Raw genomic sequence first — 19,390 nt, forward strand, 5'->3', positions numbered from 1 at the left:
CCAGATAAATGAAACATTCAAAAGCAAATACTCCACCCAAAGAGAAAAAAACAAAATACAACCAAAAACACCTAACCAAGCAATGGAAGTTTTTTGGTTGAAAACAAAAAACTCTTCCCAGCTGCAATTTCACAAAGTAAATCCATCAGGTGAATTTTGCATCAAATGTAAGGATTACCACCCCTTCCTTATTCAAAAAGCATTCTAGACTTTTTTTTTTCCCTTACAAGTAGATGGCTCTTAAAGGTCTCTAAGCATTGTGAATTATGCAGAAAAAAACCCACAAACTTACCTCAACACATATCACAGTGCACCCTTTTTTGCAGGATCTTGGAGGAGGCCAAACAGTCCTTATGCAGCTAGCATTTGGAAAGATCACCTGAAAAGTCAGGTACTTGAGGAACTGTCACTAAACAGCATAGCAGATATAAGAAAACACAAGGTAACAGACAGATAAATTTAGTTCACTTATCAGAAAATGCTGAGCTGATGGAGTATATAAAAAATTATGCTGCTTGAACTTGCAGAATACACTTCTGGCTCAGGGGAATATTATTTGCTGTTGCTGTTGCTGCCAAGACCATGACATGTTATTGAGGGGTTTTTTTGAGCACTCACCTGGCTTTGTTGTGCAGATGTGGGAGACATTCTAACAGGAGATCATAATATTGGGTAATGCCAACTGCAAGAACTGGTTGGTGGTGGGCAGACACATGCTCGAAATGCATTTTAGATTCATCAGTCTCAGAACCAATCAGTGCAATCGCCACATTCCCATTCTTTCTTCATCTAACTGGTCACAGAATGACTTTGCTTTGGGATGAGTACATGTGGATGGCCTGAAGGACAGTAGCCTACTTACCTCGGAGGTGTTGCCAGATACAAAGTTATATTTAGGCACAGCAGGGAGCACTAATGAGCTTGAGTAGTACTTTGATATCTGGATGATTCTGCACAGAGCTAAATTACAGAATAGTCAAGGATTTTCCCTTCAGTAGCTGATAATAACAGCAACTTTAGCTCTTTCAGTTAGTATTTATAATTTAACCAAATATATAAACATTTTATTTGGATTTGTTTGGGTTTTTTTCCAAATACTTGAAGATCAATCCAAAAATATAACTGTCATGGCTGTAAACACTGCCTGCCATGGGCCAGCCATCGAGTTACAGCATGGATAGGCCAAATGCACACAGGACTGTTCCCAGAGGGGTGCTCTGCGTGACGCACTAACCTCCTTCCCCAAGGCCCAGACCTCCCCATTGCCTCGGCCGTGGGTCCCTCACGGGGCTCTCACAGCCAGGTCATTAGCACACACAGCAATTAGCCATTGCTCAGAGATCATGGTGCCATAAGTAAATGACGACTTATTTGTGAAGTCTGTGACAGTTTAGATTTTACTCAGTTCCCTTCTACAATAGGATTAGGAACTAAAATATTTCAGCTGAAGACAGACGGTCTGGGCATTAGGCTTCTCCAGAATATATCCTAAAGAATGGGAGGTGGGGGTTGAGCCAGCAATGGCTCAGGGAGTAGGTTCCTGTTGTAACAAAAGTGTGAGTTTTGCTGTCAAAGGCACAAGAGTCCACAGGAAAGCTGGCTTCTTAGGTGTCTTAGAGATCCTGTTACACAGCAGAAGGTTTGAATGACCTCTGAAGGACCTGGCTGACAAGGCAAACAAATCACTCATACCAAGGCCACAATTTTTTTTCATACACTTTGTTATCTTCAAGGGGATTACCTTTGAGACACACATTATATAATTGTAAAATATATCTGGTAACTAAGCTGACATTAGCAGTGAGGTAATTGAAGGGCTGGGCACACCAGGCAGCATGCAAAATCTGATAACAAATAAGAGATACCACACATATGGGACCACTTTTGTTCCTGTCTTAAGTGGTTATCTAAAAAATCACTTCAGAACAAAAAAACAATTTTAAAAAAATAGGGGGTTTGCATCTTGAAATAAAAGGTTTCTTACATGTAAACATTACACCAGGAACTTGAAAACTGCACATAAAATATTAATGCATATATATATAAAACCCTAAGAGTATTACACTATACATAAATTACAAAGAAAAAGATATTTAAATAGCAAAAGTTCTGCTGTTCACTGGGGGCAGAGTTGAGTCAGAAGGTGAAACTTGAATTCACAGAGGGTTTCTATTTTCTTTCGCATTACAAAATCAGTACAAAAACCATCACATACTTGTTGCATGAATGAGAAAGCAACAAGATACATAAAATATTACATTATTTGACAGCACTATAAAAACATTCAGGATTTTCATGCTTGTACTCCAAAGAGAGCTGTCACTCCCTAAAACCCACTTAAAAATGTAGGGCTATCTGTGAATATTTGGCCACAACTGCACCAGTAAAAAAGACATAGACTGTTATTGAAATCTGCAGGTCTCTATCACAACCTGCATGGCACTGATGGTCCTGCTAGCCTCCACATTCCTTGGGTACACTTGTGCACCCCAACCACAGCTTACGGGGGGAGAACCAGTGAGTCAAAAGTAGGTATGTTCTTCCACTGCTTAAGTTTAGCAATCAGATCTAGAACAAAGTACAAGAAGAATATTACAGTACTCTCTTCCAGCAGAGAATGACAGGTTGAATTTACTGTACAAACTTCTCAGCAAATTTCCTGCATCTGGAAGCTCAAACTCCATCCAATCAGCAGCTGTCTGAGTTAAAATGGATTGCACAATACCGCACTTGAAATTTGCTGATGGGAGAAAACTTTACATTGATTTTAATCTACATAGTACAACTGCCAAAAAGGCAAATGTCAGCTTTCAGCCTTTGGTTTGGAGTGTACAAAGTCAGTGAGATGATTCTTGTGATTCACTGGGTCCTGGGACTTGCCAAGATTTTCTTATCAGTAGGATCAAGAGGGTTCTTTGGTATACTCTTCTCTCTTCAGGGAATATGTAGCCAGTTATTCTAATCTAATTCTAATCTAGTGAGTCTAATATCCTTCTCTGGAGTACACAGGCAGGCAGTGTACTCTCTCAGTTTCCCATGCTGTATCTCCAAGAAGTATCTCTCCTCTGAGGACCAAGTTTGTTCCCAAAAACTTCTTTCACTACAGGTTCTCTCTAGCTGCTTTCACAGAATCCATCCATACTCTTAGAGGCTTGCTAACAGCCCCAGAGAAACCCTGCAGCTACCCCTGCATGTGACATGACCAGGGGATTCAGAGGTCTACAGTTAATGCAGTACCTGGAAGAACCTGATTGTCTCACGTTGAATGCAGAGTGGCTGCCTCATCCATATATCTCCTTAGTCTGTGATGAATTAAAACAAAATGACCATACCAATGACTTGGTAATCCAGTAAAAAGGTGCTCTCTACCTCTTGATCAAGCCCCAAATCAGAGCTCTGTTCTCCTGATTGTATTTATGCATAGACACAGAATATAGAGATCTGACCCACAAAAAAGTTTGGGTTTTGAGTAGGTAGCGATACATTTGCAGGCAGTGTTGGCAACTGGAGAGAAGAGGTATCTGTAGCTTGAGCAGTTCTTCCTAAATAAATTAGTAAGACTCCAATTCAAATACAGTCTAATGTTACAACAAGTAACCACATTTTTTCAACATTATTGTTGCAGGTAGGATTAAATTTGATCCTTACTGTAACAATAGCAGTTATCATAAAATATATAAAAACTACATGAACATCAGCTAGCTGGTGGCCAGTCCAGCAAAATATTCAGAGCCAAGCTTTGAAGAGCTCTTGCATCCCATAAGCCCTGCATAAGGAGTGCACAGAGAAACAGTCCCCACCACACACCTTTGTGTGTATCCCTCTCTACTTTTCTTGTTACTGGGTGGAATTTGGATGCTCATGGACAGAATTCTCTTGCAGTAACATCCTGTTTCCATGGCTGCTGCACATGCACTTTGAAAGAGCTGCAAGTGCGTAGACTAGTTTTGGCTGGTTTTATAGTTCCTTTTCTTCTTTTGGGGTTATTCTGACTTATTACTCCCATCATATTATTTGAATATCACATCATTTATCTGCAGTGATAGTTGTCTAGCTTCAAATGTGTTTACACCACTTTTCACCTAGGAATGATCTTCAAAAGTGACATCTATATGAGGAATCATATTTTACACCATTTCCAATTTGCATAAATCAAGGCTAAGTCCAGCAAAATAAAACTTCTGCTTTGCAAAATTATGTCAGGTTTCTAGTGCATTTTGTGAGCAAAGTTAGTATTACAGGAAAAACGTGTGATATACAACCTGTATTTCAAGTTTGTTCATTTGTCAGCATCTAATCTGTATCCAGAATCTGTTATTAAAGTAATAAGCACCATGATTTTTAAATAATTATACACAAAAATATTCATTTTCTGATACAGCTTTCTTTATAGCTCCTGGGTTCTGTCACTAATTCCTTTCCAAATTACTGTATGGACTGTTGCTTTTTATTGGTCTGGCTCTTTTAATTATGTAAAAGCTAATACGGGCAGGATTTGAAGTTGCAATTAACTTTGTTGTTGAAACTCCTTGCACATGAGGGACTCTGTGGTGTAAGAGCTAAGTGTGTTCATAAGTGATTGCAAAATGGAGGCTTGGCTACCCAGGGAAGAAATGTGGACTAACTACATGGAAAACATTCATCAGAGACACTAAGACAGCATACTTCAAAAGCCTTCAACAGTTACTACTCAGAAAGAGTAATCTTTTTACCTACTTGTGGAAGCAGAATTTTAAGATACATATTCTCCCTGACACTTTCCAGAGCCAGCGGGTGGCTACATCTTACTAATGCTTTGAGTGCTTCCAAAATTAATGATTCTACATCAGTGCATACTATTGGTATCATAAGTGATGTTGAAATATAGGCTGCATAACTTTTGCATCCTGGGTCTTTCAAGAAAAATACAAGATGAGAAGATAAAATAATAAATCTGTTGCAAAAACCTGTATTTCCAATGGAGGCCAGAATATTTTAAATTATCTGTCCTGTAGAAGCAACTTTAATTCTCACATGGACTGGAATAGAAACAGTAAAGCTCTCCTAGATGCTCTTTTCAGCTTTCCCTGAATTCTTTTTGAAGAGACTAAAGAAAAGAAAATAGTTGCTCTATAACTCAGTGGTCTTCTTTATTTCCAGTCTGTCCCTATAGTAAAACTGAAATTACTCCAGACTGCACATGACTGTGACCTGAAAGCAGTAGGTGTGCACTACCTCTGCTAGCAGCCTTCCACACCAAGGCAGAAAAATCCATGTATTTTCCTGACTATGTTCCAAGTGTGCGACATAACGCCTTTCCTCACACTGTCACTTTTGAATCAAACTGCTGCGGCTCTAGTTGTTACTCTGTACTGAAACTACTGTAATGTTCACATTTTTTATACTCTCAACATGGCAGATAAATAAAATTTATTTTATAAACTAAGTGTTTCAGATAATTTTGCTTTTTTAAGTACTTCTCTGGAGAATTTATGTTAATACACTGATTTTGGTCACATCACATGAGGAAATTTTTTATGTGGTAAAACACCACGATTTCTTATACACAATTACATTTGGTATGACTTTTGTGTAAACCTGGGATTGGCATTGAAAGATTTAACTAGGATTACACTGATAAAACCCATAAAATGAAGAAGTTTTTAAGACCTATGGAACAGCCATGTAAAAACCCAACTAATTTACCATTTATCTACATTAGTTTTATTGAATCAGCTAACCATTATAAGCAAATCCTAGTATTTCCTTTGCTGTTATTAGGAAAATTGAAATAATTTAAAAGTAACTTCTCTGTTTAGAGCTATATGTATTTAATCTTTAGATTAATGTTTTCTTAGGCTTCCCTGTACAGAAATTAGTAAGCTAGGACATGTTCTGGTTGTAGTATGGTATGAAGTTCTGTATTCCTCTTCTACCTATACCAAGGCTCAGATGATTTTGTCATTCTTTCAGCTTTGCAACCAAACTGAGAACATACTTGTGTCACAAGCAACAGAGAAAAGCTGCTCCCACTCCCTTTTACTGATTTGTTTGTTTGTTTGTGTTTGTACTGCAAACTGGAAAAATAAGAAGAATTATTTACAATGCTCCTTTTTTATTTTGTGAATATCATACCCTAAAGCTCTGAGCTTCGGTATAAAAAAAAAAAGGGATGAGGTAATATATACAAATATTTAATGTGATTTTAAAAACATTTAACAGCTTTAGTTTGATTTACTAATCCCAAACGTCTGAGAGGCTGACTCATTTATCAAATTGATTATTTTTTTTTCTCAGAACTGGCAAATCCTGTTGGGTGTAGAAAGCCATTATGCACTGAATTCTCCTCAGAAAGGACTTTAGACAATGTATTAACTGACTTTGCATAGCATAAAACAAATTCTGAAAATTGTTGGTAAAGTTCCAATCAACATAGCTGTAATTTGATGATTATTTACTTCACAATGAGGACTACTGTGACCAACAGAACACAGCAGTATAGCTTCTATCAGCTACTCTCCTCAGAGTGAACAAATTGTATTAACTCTCTCCACCTTGTATTTACTATCAATGCACATTCAGGATTTGATTTGAACCCCTATGACTCCATAAATGCGGGCCTTAGCTCCTTGAAAAACAGTCTTACGCTCTTAAGATTCAGAAAGCTCAGGTTACCCAATGTATCTGAGCCCCCACTTATATAAGGAGCAGATATCCATGATAATGGATGTTCCTGGCAAGCTTTAAGAGGCCTGTGTAGTTTTACTGTAGCTCACCATTATACTGCGATGAGTTTCCATTAAGAATTACCATTGGGATGCTTTTTTTCTACTTTCAATTTGGCAATATTCTGAATGCAACAGACATTTCCTAGTATCCATGGCTAGGAGGTAGATACAGTAAAGGCAAACAGAAATAACTCCAGGAAAAGGAAATTCTCTCATTGATATTTCATATTACTGTTCTCTAAAATTAGGCAGCTAATTTAAGTAGAAGATGAAGCTTTACTGAATTCCATAAATTCAATAGTAGTCAATTAATCAAACCAGAAAGGCTGAGAAAGGCACTGAAAATATTCCTAATAGTCATAAAATATACCAAATGCCATTTTAAAAAGTATTTAAAGATACAGTGTCTGGAAAATTCTTTTGGAGCTGCGAAGTACTTGGTGGGTTTTCCAGTAGGTATTTTTGAGGGTTTTTTTCTTTTAATTCTAGGATGTTCATCCTTCACCATTATATTGCAATTTCACCTTTTATTAAATATAATAAATAAAACATCAGAAGATGTTTACATTCCATTTCAGTCTCCTATAGTCTCCTATTTCAGCTTCCTATTTCAGCTATGTGTAGGTACTCTGGAACTCATGAAACCATACAAAATTTTTTATATAACTATGTAAGAGATTCAAAATCAAGTTATACATTCTGACACCATTAGAAATAAAAGAAATTTAAATTATAGGGAGAAGGTACCCATGCCACCTCCAGCAAATGATCTTCAAAGAATAAGTAATTACGACAATTTTCCCAAGATGCATATACATCACTAAATGATGAAAACTAACATGAAACTCTTCCATGTTATTAAAGATATAATAAGTACAAAAATATTTAATAGTCCTATGACTAGAACAGTGTGAAAGGGAAATCCTCTCTCAAATGAAAAGGACCCACATATTATATAAATATACATTATATATATAAATATCTACATATATCTATAGATATATATGTATATGTATATATCTTTATCTATCTATCTATCTATATATATGTATATCTACAATTTAATTAAGCACATCTTAAATGCTTAACTAAAGCATATACAATGCAATGCTGTTAAGTCAACCATTTGGCTGAGTTTTATCCAGTCATCTCTCCTGCTGACTACTAACATGAATTATATCTGCACAAATTATATCAGCCACACAAGCAGGAATCTGAACGTAATTGCATTCTTCACATTGCCTATAGGCTCTTGTGTTTGTACAATTAAATTAGCTTTCTCCAGATCTTTTTCTTCTCCCTGCAGCAGCATCTGCAGACCACACTGCTCCCTGTACAGTGCATACAAACCTTGCCAGTGCATGCCCATATTGTGTTATCCTGGGATTGAGTAAAAGAGAACTCCTGGAAAGACTTCCTGCACTAAAAAGGATGCAAAATAGCTATTAGGTAACATCACACTGGTCTAACATGGCCCTTTTTCCAAAATGCAAGTATATGAGCGATGAAAAGAAAAGGTATCAAATAGAGAAGCTTGTTAAAGCTGATTACAACAAAAGCCATTGAGCATGCACTGTAGGCAGTCTAGTCAGTGCTCTTCATGTTAGCAAAATCTGAGGAATTGTTGTGACAGAGCAATTAAAAGTTCTAATTCTGGGAATGGGAATAGCAATTGGCATGTTTTCAGGGTCAAAGTGACTGCTGGCACTTTTGAGCTTGCTCAGTTGGATCTCCCAGGAACTCTCGTCCAGATTAAGCATTTTTCCCTGTCTCACAATTAATAAGCCAACAAATGGAAAACATGCATGCAAATTCAATTATTTTAGCACAATCATACAGCTATTACAGCAAAATAGGTATCCAGTCACATGGCACCTTGAAGAAATCATTGTGGTCTGTTACTAATTTGAGAACAGGCCTGTTTGAGTAGTAGCTTAATAACTTTGAAGGTTCTGGTCTTTATCAAGAATTTTTTAATAGGTATGTGAAATACAGGCAGTTCCACATCTCAATTAAATGGTCAGAGACAGGCAACAATTAAAAAAAAAAATGTTCATAATGTCATTTGAAGTGCTGAGCAGAGGCGCACACAAAATTTCATGCAGACTGGGAGACTTAATGTACATCCTGAGAATTTATTCCAAGGTTTGATTGACACAAAAAATAAGAAGGAGCACACATCGTGCCCTCCTGAAGCCACCGTCACCAGATGGAGCAGCTCTTACAGATGCAGCAAATGCTTCTCCATCACATAGGAAAACTTCAACACTGGTCAGCAGCATCACTGCATTTGATCCTTGGAGAGCTTTAAAAATGTTGCTATGTCAGATACATGACAATAGCAAGCATTTCACAGAATCACAGAATCACTAGGTTGGAAGAGAGCTTTAAGATCATCCAGTCCAACCCAGCCCTAACACCTCAACTAAACCATGGCACCAAGTGTCACATCCAGTCTTTTTAAAAACACATCCAGGGATGGTGACTCCACCACCTCCCCGGGCAGACCATTCCAATACTTCATCACCCTTTCTGTGAAAAACTTTTTTCTAATACCCAACCTATATTTCCCTTGGTGCAGCTTAAGGCTGTCCCCTCTCATTCTGTCAGTTGCTGCCTGGAGAAAGAGACCAACCCTCCCTCACCTGACTACAGCCACCTTTCAGAGATTGTAGAGATTGGTAAAGTCACCCCCGAGTCTCCTTTTCTCCAGGCTAAACTACTTGTTATCTAAGAGAATTTCCACAGTTTTCCACAATCTTGCTCCTCTTCTCAGCCCTGGTGAGGCCGCATATGGAGTGTCATTCCAGTTCTAGGCTTCAGAGCAAGAGAGTCATGGAGCTCCTGGAGCAGATCCAGCAAGGGGCTACAACAATGACTGAGGGACTGGATCATTTTTCTCGGGAAAGGCTGAGGGAGCGGGGCCTGTTCAACCTCTAAAAAGACAACTGATAGGGGACCTCTCACTGTTTATCAGTGTCTGAAGGGAGGGTATCAGGAGAGTGGATCCAGGCTCTGCTCAGTGCTGCTGAGCAATAGCACAAGAGGCAATGGGCACAGACTGAAGCACACGAAGTTCCACTCAAACACCAGGAAGCATTTCATTACTGTGAAGGTAACTGAGCACTGGAACAGGCTGCTCAGAGAGGTTGTGGAGTCCCCTTCACTGGAGATACTCAAAAGCTGCCTGGACAGAATCCTAATGTGCTCTGCAGGGTCCTGCTTGAGCCGGGGTGTTGGACTAGATGACCCCATCAGTGGTCCTTCCCAGCCTTATTCACCAAGTAGTTCAGTGATTTAAAAGTATTACTGGGTCAATGCTTTGAGAAATACTAAAATGGATTTAGCCATGGCACAGCTGGTGCCTTAATTAAATTTTAAAGGCAGACCTTTATTACCAAAGGGTAATACAGAATTCAACGGGTATCAATGCACACTTTAACACGCACTGCAGAAATTACTGTTTCTATTAAATATGCCTGTGTTGATGAGGCTGCAAACGGTGAATACCGTGTTAGGAACCGCTGGAAGAAACACGCCCGATCAAACTGAAAAGCCTGAGACAAAGAGGGTTCGGGAGAAGATGAGGTAACTTCGGCACAAGGAGCGACTGCGGGGGAAGAGAGCGGGGGACACGACCAGGTGTCCCAGGTTCCCCCAGGAGGGAAGCGGATGCCGATCCCGGGCAGCCGCGCGGGGCGGCGGCGGCGGGGCAGGAGGAGGCGCTTGGGCCGCTCCCCGCACGGCCGCGCTGGGGCCGCCCCGCGCCCGGGGCCCGCGGGCGGGCTCGCACCGCCTCCCGCGGTGAGGCCGAGGGCGGGCCGGGGCAGCGGCGCAGGACGGCAAAGGGGCAGCGACGGAGCGCGCCGGACCGCCATGGTGCTGCTGGTGGTGATGGGCGTCAGCGGCTCAGGGAAGTAGGTGCCGGGCGGGGGGCGGCGGTGCGGCGGTGCCGGGGGATCGGCGCTGCCGGAGCCCGGCGCTGCGGCTCCGGGTGCGTAACCGGCCCTTTGTGCTTCCCCGCAGGACCACGGTCGGGACGCGGCTGGCAGAGAAGGTAGGAGTGTGTGGGAGCCGCCGCCTCGGGGGCGTGCCGGGGCGAGCAGGCGCCTCCCTGCGCCAGGCCGGCGGCCTTCGCCCGGGCTGCTGGTCCCCCGAGCCGGGTTTGGCTGGCGCAGTGTCGCCTGCACCGACTTCGGATCAGTGCCGTGATGCAACAGCTGTTGCTGCTACCAAGCTGCCTCAGTGTTTTGTTGTTTGTTTTGCTAATCATCATGCTATAAACGGTGATTCATACTGTGGTGCAAGAAGCCTGTAATTTCTTAGGTGTCGGCCTTTTAAATTCTGAAGTCATTGTTACCTCGCCTGATCTAGCTGGACAATCTGTAATTAATTTATTTTTTTCTTAGTTGGGATGGAAATTCTACGATGCAGATGATTATCATCCTCTAGAGAATAAGAAGAAAATGGAACAAGGGATACCACTAAATGATGAGGTACCTTGAATAAGCCCTGAAAAAACTGTCGTCCACACATTTATATCTGTAATTTCATGTACACCTTGTTGAAGTACATTGTGGTTTCCTATGTAGACTAGTCCAACTGTAAACATAGGTCTGTGTAAGGTGAGGGAGGCTTCTTGTGTCAAACTGCATATAAAAGTAGTTCATCAAATGCTTGTGAGCTCACAAGCATTATGCTGTTGTTTCAAGATTTGTGAGAAATCTCCCCCTCTACAGTCCACACAGAGAGTTGCAGTTTTGGATTAGAATCATAAACTCTTAGAATATCCTGAGTTGGAAGGGACCTACAAGAAACATGGAGTCCATTGCGTGGCCCTGCACAAGAAAACACAAAAAAATTTATATCCTTCTCTCAAATCACTTTTCATGATTTATCACCACTCCTGGTTAACTTGGGAGGTCCCAGGATGACTGGAGGCTGCCAATATGGTCTGTCTACAAGAAGGAGGATCCAGGGAGCTGCATGCTTGCAAGTCTGGCCTCAGTGTCAGGGAAGGTTGTGGAACAGATGGAGTACATGGCATGTGTAGGACAACCAGAGCATCAGGCCCAGCCAGCAGGGGTTTGGGAAAGGTACCCTTACCTCCTTCCATATCCAGCTGAACAAGTGGATCAGGGAAAGGCTGTGGATATAGTCTGCCTGGACTTCAGTAAAGCCTTTGATGCCATTTCCCAAAGCATCCTCCTTGGGAAACTGGCTTCCCATGTCTAGAATGGGTACACTGTTTGCTGGTTAAAAACTGGCTGGATGGTCAGGCCCAGAGAGTGTTGGTTGATGGGCAGTCACTAGTGGGTTTCCCCAGGGATCCGCATCACGGCCAATCCTGGTTAACATCTTTATTAATGATACCAAGGGGATTGGCTGCATTCAGTAAGTCTGCAGGTGACACCAATTTGGAAGGAAGTGTTGATATGCTGTAGGGTGGGAAGGCTCTGCAGAGGGATTTGGACAGGCTGGATCAATGGACTGAGGCCAATCATATAAGTTTCAACAAGCTGAAGTGCCAGGTCCTGCCCTTGGGTCACAATAGCGCCGGGCAGGACTACAGGGTTGGGGCAGAGAGGCTGGAAAGCTGTCCAGCAGAAAAGGGCCTGGGAGTGCTGGTTGGCAGTAGGTGAACATGGGCCAACACACACACAGGTGGCCAAGAAGGCCTATGGCATTCTGGCCTCCATTAGCAACAGTGTAACCAGCAAAACCAGGGCAGTGATTGTCCCCCTGTGCCTATACCTCACACTGGTGAGGCCACACCTTGAGTGCTGTGTTCAATTCTGGGACCCCTTAATTCAGGCAGGACATTGTGGTGCTGGAATCAGTCCAGAGAAGGGCAACAAGGCTGGTGATGGGTCTGAAACACAAATCCTGTGAGGAACGGCTGAGGGAGCAGGGGGTGTTTTTACATTAGAGAAAAGGAGGCTCAGAGAAGACCTTATCAGTCTCTACAATTACCAGAAGGGAGGTTGTGGCGAGATAGGAGTCAGATTATTCTCCCAGGTAACAAGGAATAGGACAAGGGAAAGTGGTCTCAGGTTGTGATAGGGGAGGTTCAAGTTGAATATTACAAAAAATATAATCACTGAAAGTGGCTAAGCATTAGAACTGGCTGCTCAGAAAAGTCACCATCCTTAGAAGTGCTTAAAAAAAAAAAAGTAGACAATAGTATAGTTTAATTAGCATGGAGGTGTTCAGTCAGAGGTTGGACTTGATGATTTTGAAGGTCTTTTCCAAGCATAATGAGTCTATGATTCTGAATTGCAGCATGTGCCTGAGAGTGCTGACCAAATGCTTTGAAACTCTGTCAGGCTGGTGCTATTACCAGTTCCCTGGGGAGCCTGTTCCAGTGCCCAGCCACCCCTGGGGTGGGGCCTTTTTCTAATATCCACCATGAACCTCCCCTGACACAGCTTCAGGCCATTCCCTCACATCCTGTCACTGGTCACCACAGAGAACAGATCAGTGTCTGCCCCTCCTCTCCTCTCAGGAGGAAGTTGTAACTGCAATGAGGTCTGTCCTCTGTCTCCTCTTCCCCAGGCTGAACAGACCAAATGACTTCAGCCACTCCTCATACACCTTCCCCTCAAGGCTCCTCAGCATCCTCAAGGCCCTCCTTTAGATACTCTCTAATATATTTATATTCTTCTTATACTGTGGTGCCCAAAGCTGCACACAGGACTCAAGGTGAGGCCACCGCAGAGCAGAGCAGGACAATCCCATCCCTTGACAGGCTGGCAGTGCTTGAAGTACTAGTAACTTAATGGTACAGCTTGAAAAAAAGGATTATTCTATTTGCCATTAATTAGGACAGTGGTTTTACAGTTAAAGCCCCTTTTCGTGTACAAAATCAGGAAGAATTAAAAAAGCTCATGTCCACTACTTCTAGAGAAATATATACTTATGAATGTATGTCTCTTTAAACAACTAATATAAAATACAAAGAATATAAACTAAACAATCCTGGTGAACATATGAAATCAATCTAAAAGTATACAGAACTTAAGAACAGGGCAAGATGCAGTAATGGTATATTTTTAAAAAGACCTTAAGAATTTAATTAGAATTGAAAAATTTTGCAAAGTTCCTACTTCTTTTATTTTTCTTTTTTTTTTTTTTTTTTTTTTGCAAGGGTTCCACTTTTATTTTTTTCAGGCCCTCAAATCTTTTGGGAGATGTCCTTAGACAATCTAGACAAATGTTCAAGATTCTGGTGAAAACCTTGGATCTTTCACTAACAATTGGAAGCCTGTATGTTGTCTGTAGCAGCATTGTACACTTGAATGACTAAACCATTCGTGTGTGGTGCCCAGCAAGAAGAAAGCATCTTTTCTGAAAAATGAGAGGTGCAAAATTGTGAGGGCCATCTTGAATGCCAAGGGGAAGTTACTGTGTAATGACTGGAACAAAAAATTGTTGCATTTATTTGTCCATGTTAGCATTTGTTGTGCTCACCCAGCAGTAACAGCATTGAGAAATTAAATGGGAGCAGTTTTAAGTGCTCATTAGGCACGACTGAAGTTTGTGGCAGCTTAACATTTCAGATTTTTAAGATTTTTTTAAGTAAGCATCTTATTAATCACTCGCGTTTGCCTAAGTAATGGGCAGAAGTTTTGGGAAATTGTGGTTGTGATTACATTTATTTGTGAGTGCTACTGAAATAGTTATTGAACGTAACTAAATTTAGTCTGTTTCTGGAAGCTTCAACTTGAATCCAAAACGGGGATGGGGTGTGTGTATGACACTATCAGGGAAAAGAAATAACAATTCTAGCTGTACATTTTAATGGTACAATAGAAGCAAGAGATAAGCTGACTGTCCTTCAGAGGTTTACAAGGTGCATGCTACACTTGTGTACCTATTACTTCCATCATATACTTGTAGGGACCTGTAACATAAAAAGTATTATTCCACTGAAAGCTTCTTATTCATAATATGCCTGGCAGTTCATATTAGCCTTCAGGCAGTAGTAGCAAGCCTATATATAAAGAAAGAGATTAAAAACTGAACTTCCTGAAGAGTTTAATGCCAATTTTTACTTCTAGTCAAATACCTGAGATGCTAGAGGCAATTGTTTCAAATTAATTTCTGAAGAATTTTTAACTAATTTGTTTTCTTTCTAGGATAGGATTCCTTGGCTTTGCACATTGCATGATATACTAAGGAGGTAAGAGAATATCTAGTTTTAAAAAGTTTTAGCTAGAGACAGAAGTACCAAAAGTGTTTTTCCCCACTGCATTGCAAAGCAGAAATATAAGTGGGAGTGTACAGAACTTCTGCAAATAGTAAAGTCATTCTATTTTTACTAATCCAAACTGTCATAGTAATTGCTGACGGTGAGCTAATCCCTGAGAAATAAAGTGGGAAATTGTTGCCAGTGATTTCTTTTTTTCTCCTATCTGTGTAAAATAATTTCAAGGATCCAATTTATTAAAAAGCCTGGCATTAACTGCTTAGAAAGAACATAACTACAAAATACACCAATAACAACAGTAAGAAAAAATACTGTTATTCTGAATAAGATACAGTGTCAAGTTTGTTTGACACTGTTCACTTGCTTGAGTGTACTCTGCTAATTTGCAGATGACACCAAAATGGGAGGAGTAACTGATGCAGAGGAACCTTGAAAGGCTGTAGAAACAGGTTGGTAGGAACCTTTTAAAAATGCAAAATCCTACCTCTGGGAAAGAACAACCCCAAGCACTGCTATGGACAGAGGGCACTCAGCTGGAAAGCAGCAGAAAAGGGCCTGAGGGAGCTGTGATGGACAGCCCCAGTTTGACATACACCAGCAATGTGCTCCTCTGGCAAGACAGGCCAGCAAAATCCTGAATCCCAGGCTGTATTAGACCAAGAATTGCCAGCAGGTCAAAGGAGGTGGTCCTTCCCCTCTCCTTTTGCACTGGTGAGGTCACACCTGAACTGCTGTGTCAGTTCTGGGCTCCTCATTATGAGAGAGGCATGGACATACTGGAGAGCATCCAACAATGATGAAGGGACTGGAGTATGTCCCAAAAAAGGAAAAGGTTGGGAGGGCAGGGACTGTTTAGGCAAGCTTTACAATTGCTTGTGTGCATTAGGTGAACATACCTCATTGGAGCACAGGTTAATCCAGAAATTTTTCTGGATTGATATGCTGGATCCATTGCTTTATATTATGTGATAGCTTAATGCCACTGCCCAGCTCTGGAAACTTTACAAAATCAACTATATTTTAAAAGAACCTAATGCCAGTGTTTAATTATTAGTTCTTATTAATAGCTGAGGCTGTCACTGACTTACCTAAGTGATAATGGTAGGTATCAGAAGTTCTCACTTCCCTTTGAACCAAAATCTAACCATAGAATGATATTTAAATAGGTTTATACCTGATTTTAATTTTACTACAGGATATATTTTCTTAGGCAGGAATTTTATCCACTCCTCTTAGAGACAACTAATTCTGGATTTGCTTTTTGGTGGAACAGACACCACACAGAACACACCCAGAGTTGAATGCTTTATTTTAAGAAGCCTTGTCAGCAGAAAATACATGTGCAAAGCATTCACTGACCTGCAATCTCTTGTTTAATCTGAAGTGAGTATATATGCAATGCTGCCAATGAGTTGCAGAAAACAAATTACAGTTGAGTCTGAGACAGTGACAACATGTATTTAAAATACTGTATTTAAGAACAGTGGTCTGTACTGTTTATCAGCTGCTTACCTTTAGAGAGAATAGTACAGTAATTTTATAGATAATGGGTAGGTGTTTCTATGGATATTTAGTTCCTATTGTCAGCAATTAAGGAAATTATCTTGACACTTCCTTGTGCTAGAATTTAATTTAATTCAGGAAAGAATGGTGGCTAATAGACAAGCTCCGTAGGACTGAGATTTTGCTAAAAGCTTGACCTCACTTTCAAATCACATCTTTACCTGGACTAGAAATTTGGTTTCAAAATCCCATCAAAATTATGCAAATACCTGTCAAATATAATCAAGTATATTCAAATATACTGTATATATTCAAATATACAAGTATATTCAAATATACTGTCAAAATGCCACTACTCCTGTGGCTGTCCTTAAGGAGCTAGGGCTTGTCTGCCTTGTTCAGTAGAACTAACAAGCTGTTTTTGTAGATGTATAAATGTTTTTATTTTTGTTTTTTCTTTTCAATAGAGAAGACACATCTAGACAAGATACAGTTCTAGCCTGTTCTGCACTCAAGAAGATGTACAGGAATGTGTTAATTAGTGGAGCATCTGCAGTCAAAAGCAACCAGCCAGAGCAACCAGGAGAAAACCCAGCACTGAAGATCCTCTTTGTTCATTTGGATGGACCTATGAACATCATTGCTGACCGCCTGGAGAAGAGGAGAGGTCATTTTATGCCACTTAAACTTCTCAAGTCTCAGTTTGATACTCTAGAGCCACCTAGTGCACCAGAAAACTTCATTACTGTCAGTCTAGAAAAATCTCTCCCAGAAATAGTAGAAGAGATTGAGAGCGCCATTATTCAGGGTGAGGCTTTGCCAGCGTAATTTTCTGAATGACACATATAGAAATTACCTGAGGGATAGCAAGGCTATGAGACAGGGTTTTAATTATTAAATTGATTATTAAATCGAACCAGCTTATTTTGAAGAGCTGGTTTACTGCTTGGTTTTTTTATCATGGCTCTATAAAAGACAAACAAGATATAATTTGCAATAACTTAACTTTTTAAGCCCTTCACTCTATGAAATTAAAATTCTCATTTTAGTAAGAGCCTACTTTTGAAAATCCTTGCAAGGGTCACACAGAATAATTTCTTTTCTTAATTTTAATATTTACTCTGTCAGATACTGAGATGGGCACATCTGCTATTACAAGATAAATAATTTACAGCTTTGTTAAAAATAATGTCATTTTCCTAGAAGAGGCAGGAACATGTATGATGAAGTTCCATACATGACACTACCTCTGTCTCACTGCTGGATTTTCATCAAGTTGTAGGTTCTGTGTTTGTATCCTTGTTTACCTCACTAGAGTACTGATGACTTCATGAGAACTTTCCTGATCTCTCACTGAATGCATTGACCACCAAGCTGAAAAATGTTTGAAATAAAAGGCAGTGGTGGTGATGCAATATAAAAAATTTAACTGAATGGAAAGCTTTAGAAATAAAGCATAAGAAATATTTAGAAATAAAGCTTCAGAAATAAAACATCACACTGGCTCTGAACTTGGAGCTTTCATGTACAAAGCGTATACATTGCAGCTGAGTGTGAGTCAACTAGTGATTTAAGGTAGTGAATGCAAGGTTGATTGACACTTCCTTCTTTTTGAAAACTTACTCTTTCACAGCTGGACCTTCTTCTTCACTTCCCAATGCTGGTGGGCACCTCAGTGCATGTCAATGCAATTGCTTTAAAGCTTTTGATCAAACTATTCCTACTACATATTTTTCTCATCTTTTTTGATGAAGATGAGAAGAAAATTCCAAATACCTAATCAGTCACCTAGCTACCAGAATTTAAGATTGAAGTCCTTTTTTACCACCAAGATGTTTTTCAAAAAGTACTTCATGTCATGTTAGACAAGATAGGCCTTTTCAGCTTCATACAATGAAATTTTCTATTTTTAGTTTCTGTATGAAAGATTTGAGTCTCGTCCGAATGGAGACATCTCCATGTGCTGTCACACATGGATTATTTTTAGTATGTCATGCAATTTTTTTTATTTCTGGAATGATGGATGAACTCCTGTAGAAGAACACCTCATGTTTGAAAGCATCTTTAGTGTAATTTTCACCTGGGTAAGTACTTGAAAAATATTGATCATGGTTCTCATTATGAATGAAAATGGTAAGGGTTTTGTGGTGTACTAGACAAACTACTGTGCTTAAATTAGAGCAGTAAATGGGCTTTATGTTACTGAAAGCAGCAATTTTTAGACACAGAATTGGAATTTTAGGCATTAACCTATCCAGAAATGGTATTTTCCAGTTTATTTGTGACCTGAAGGGAGAATACCAGGCAGTTACTAGTTTTAGTCTGTTGCTGTACGCTACAGGGTGCTCTCACCCCAGATCCTGTTTGTTCCAACAGCCAGGGTGCAAGTTTAAGACATAGAAGCAAAGTTAAGTGCAAGAGGCAGGGATATCTGTAAGCTTCTTAATACCCTGAAATTTCAGAGACCTCTTCAGACCAAGTGACTGGTCAGACCTGTACAAATTTTGTAGCTATGAAAATCACAGACACAGCACCCTCTTGTGGCATCTATGCTGTTAATGAGGTCTTCATCTTTTTCAATACACCATTTTACAAACACTTGACTAATGTACACATTATTAAATACAGATTTATGCTTCCTTCTTTCACACGCAATAAAGCCAGACCATAACGCTCTACAGCAGCAGCATCCTGTCACACACAGATATGATCAGACCTTTAAATATTTTTTTTTTTTTAAAAAGGGACATTTTTGAGTTCTGAGAAGGCCAGACTGATTTTCAGATCTACTTGTCTGCATTTATAGAACATTCACAAAGTGGCTTCACTGACAAAATTGTACTCAACAGTAAAAAAAAAATCTCATTAAGAGAGTTTTATATAAGAAGCTTGGATTTTGGACGGCTTCTAAACAAAGTAATATGTTCATACTTACAGGCAGTTCATGCTTCAGATTAGGTCAGGGTATTTC

At 40.1% G+C, this 19,390-nt stretch overlaps 1 protein-coding gene across 3 annotated transcripts; it reads left to right on the plus strand.

The window, feature by feature from the left end:
* The first annotated feature begins 10,493 nt into the window (after positions 1 to 10,493).
* On the plus strand, positions 10,494 to 19,151 carry IDNK (IDNK gluconokinase). 3 transcript variants are annotated; one of them, XM_019005367.2, is made up of 5 exons: positions 10,495 to 10,620; positions 10,734 to 10,764; positions 11,117 to 11,203; positions 14,846 to 14,889; positions 16,887 to 19,151. In XM_019005367.2, exons 3-5 carry the CDS (start codon positions 11,174 to 11,176, stop codon positions 17,245 to 17,247), a joined length of 435 nt encoding a protein of 144 aa, XP_018860912.1. In that variant the 5' UTR covers positions 10,495 to 10,620; positions 10,734 to 10,764; positions 11,117 to 11,173; the 3' UTR covers positions 17,248 to 19,151. The 3 variants fall into 3 exon arrangements, with proteins under 3 accessions (XP_033376559.1, XP_018860912.1, XP_015471066.1); XM_015615580.3 differs by having other exon boundaries at positions 10,498 to 10,624; XM_033520668.1 differs by lacking the exon at positions 10,734 to 10,764 and having other exon boundaries at positions 10,494 to 10,624.
* The last annotated feature ends 239 nt before the right edge of the window (positions 19,152 to 19,390 follow it).

The sequence above is a fragment of the Parus major genome, chromosome Z (genome assembly GCF_001522545.3).
Source record: "Parus major isolate Abel chromosome Z, Parus_major1.1, whole genome shotgun sequence".
Lineage (NCBI taxonomy): Eukaryota > Metazoa > Chordata > Aves > Passeriformes > Paridae > Parus > Parus major.

Bases quoted from the DNA above. Each gene is read 5' to 3' on its own strand.
- IDNK (XM_015615580.3), top strand. From the start codon at position 10,584: ATGGTGCTGCTGGTGGTGATGGGCGTCAGCGGCTCAGGGAA. The intron at 10,765-11,116 runs GTAGGAGTGTGT...TTTTTTTCTTAG, and splicing joins GGACGCGGCTGGCAGAGAAG to TTGGGATGGAAATTCTACGA. The intron at 11,204-14,845 runs GTACCTTGAATA...TTTTCTTTCTAG, and splicing joins GGATACCACTAAATGATGAG to GATAGGATTCCTTGGCTTTG.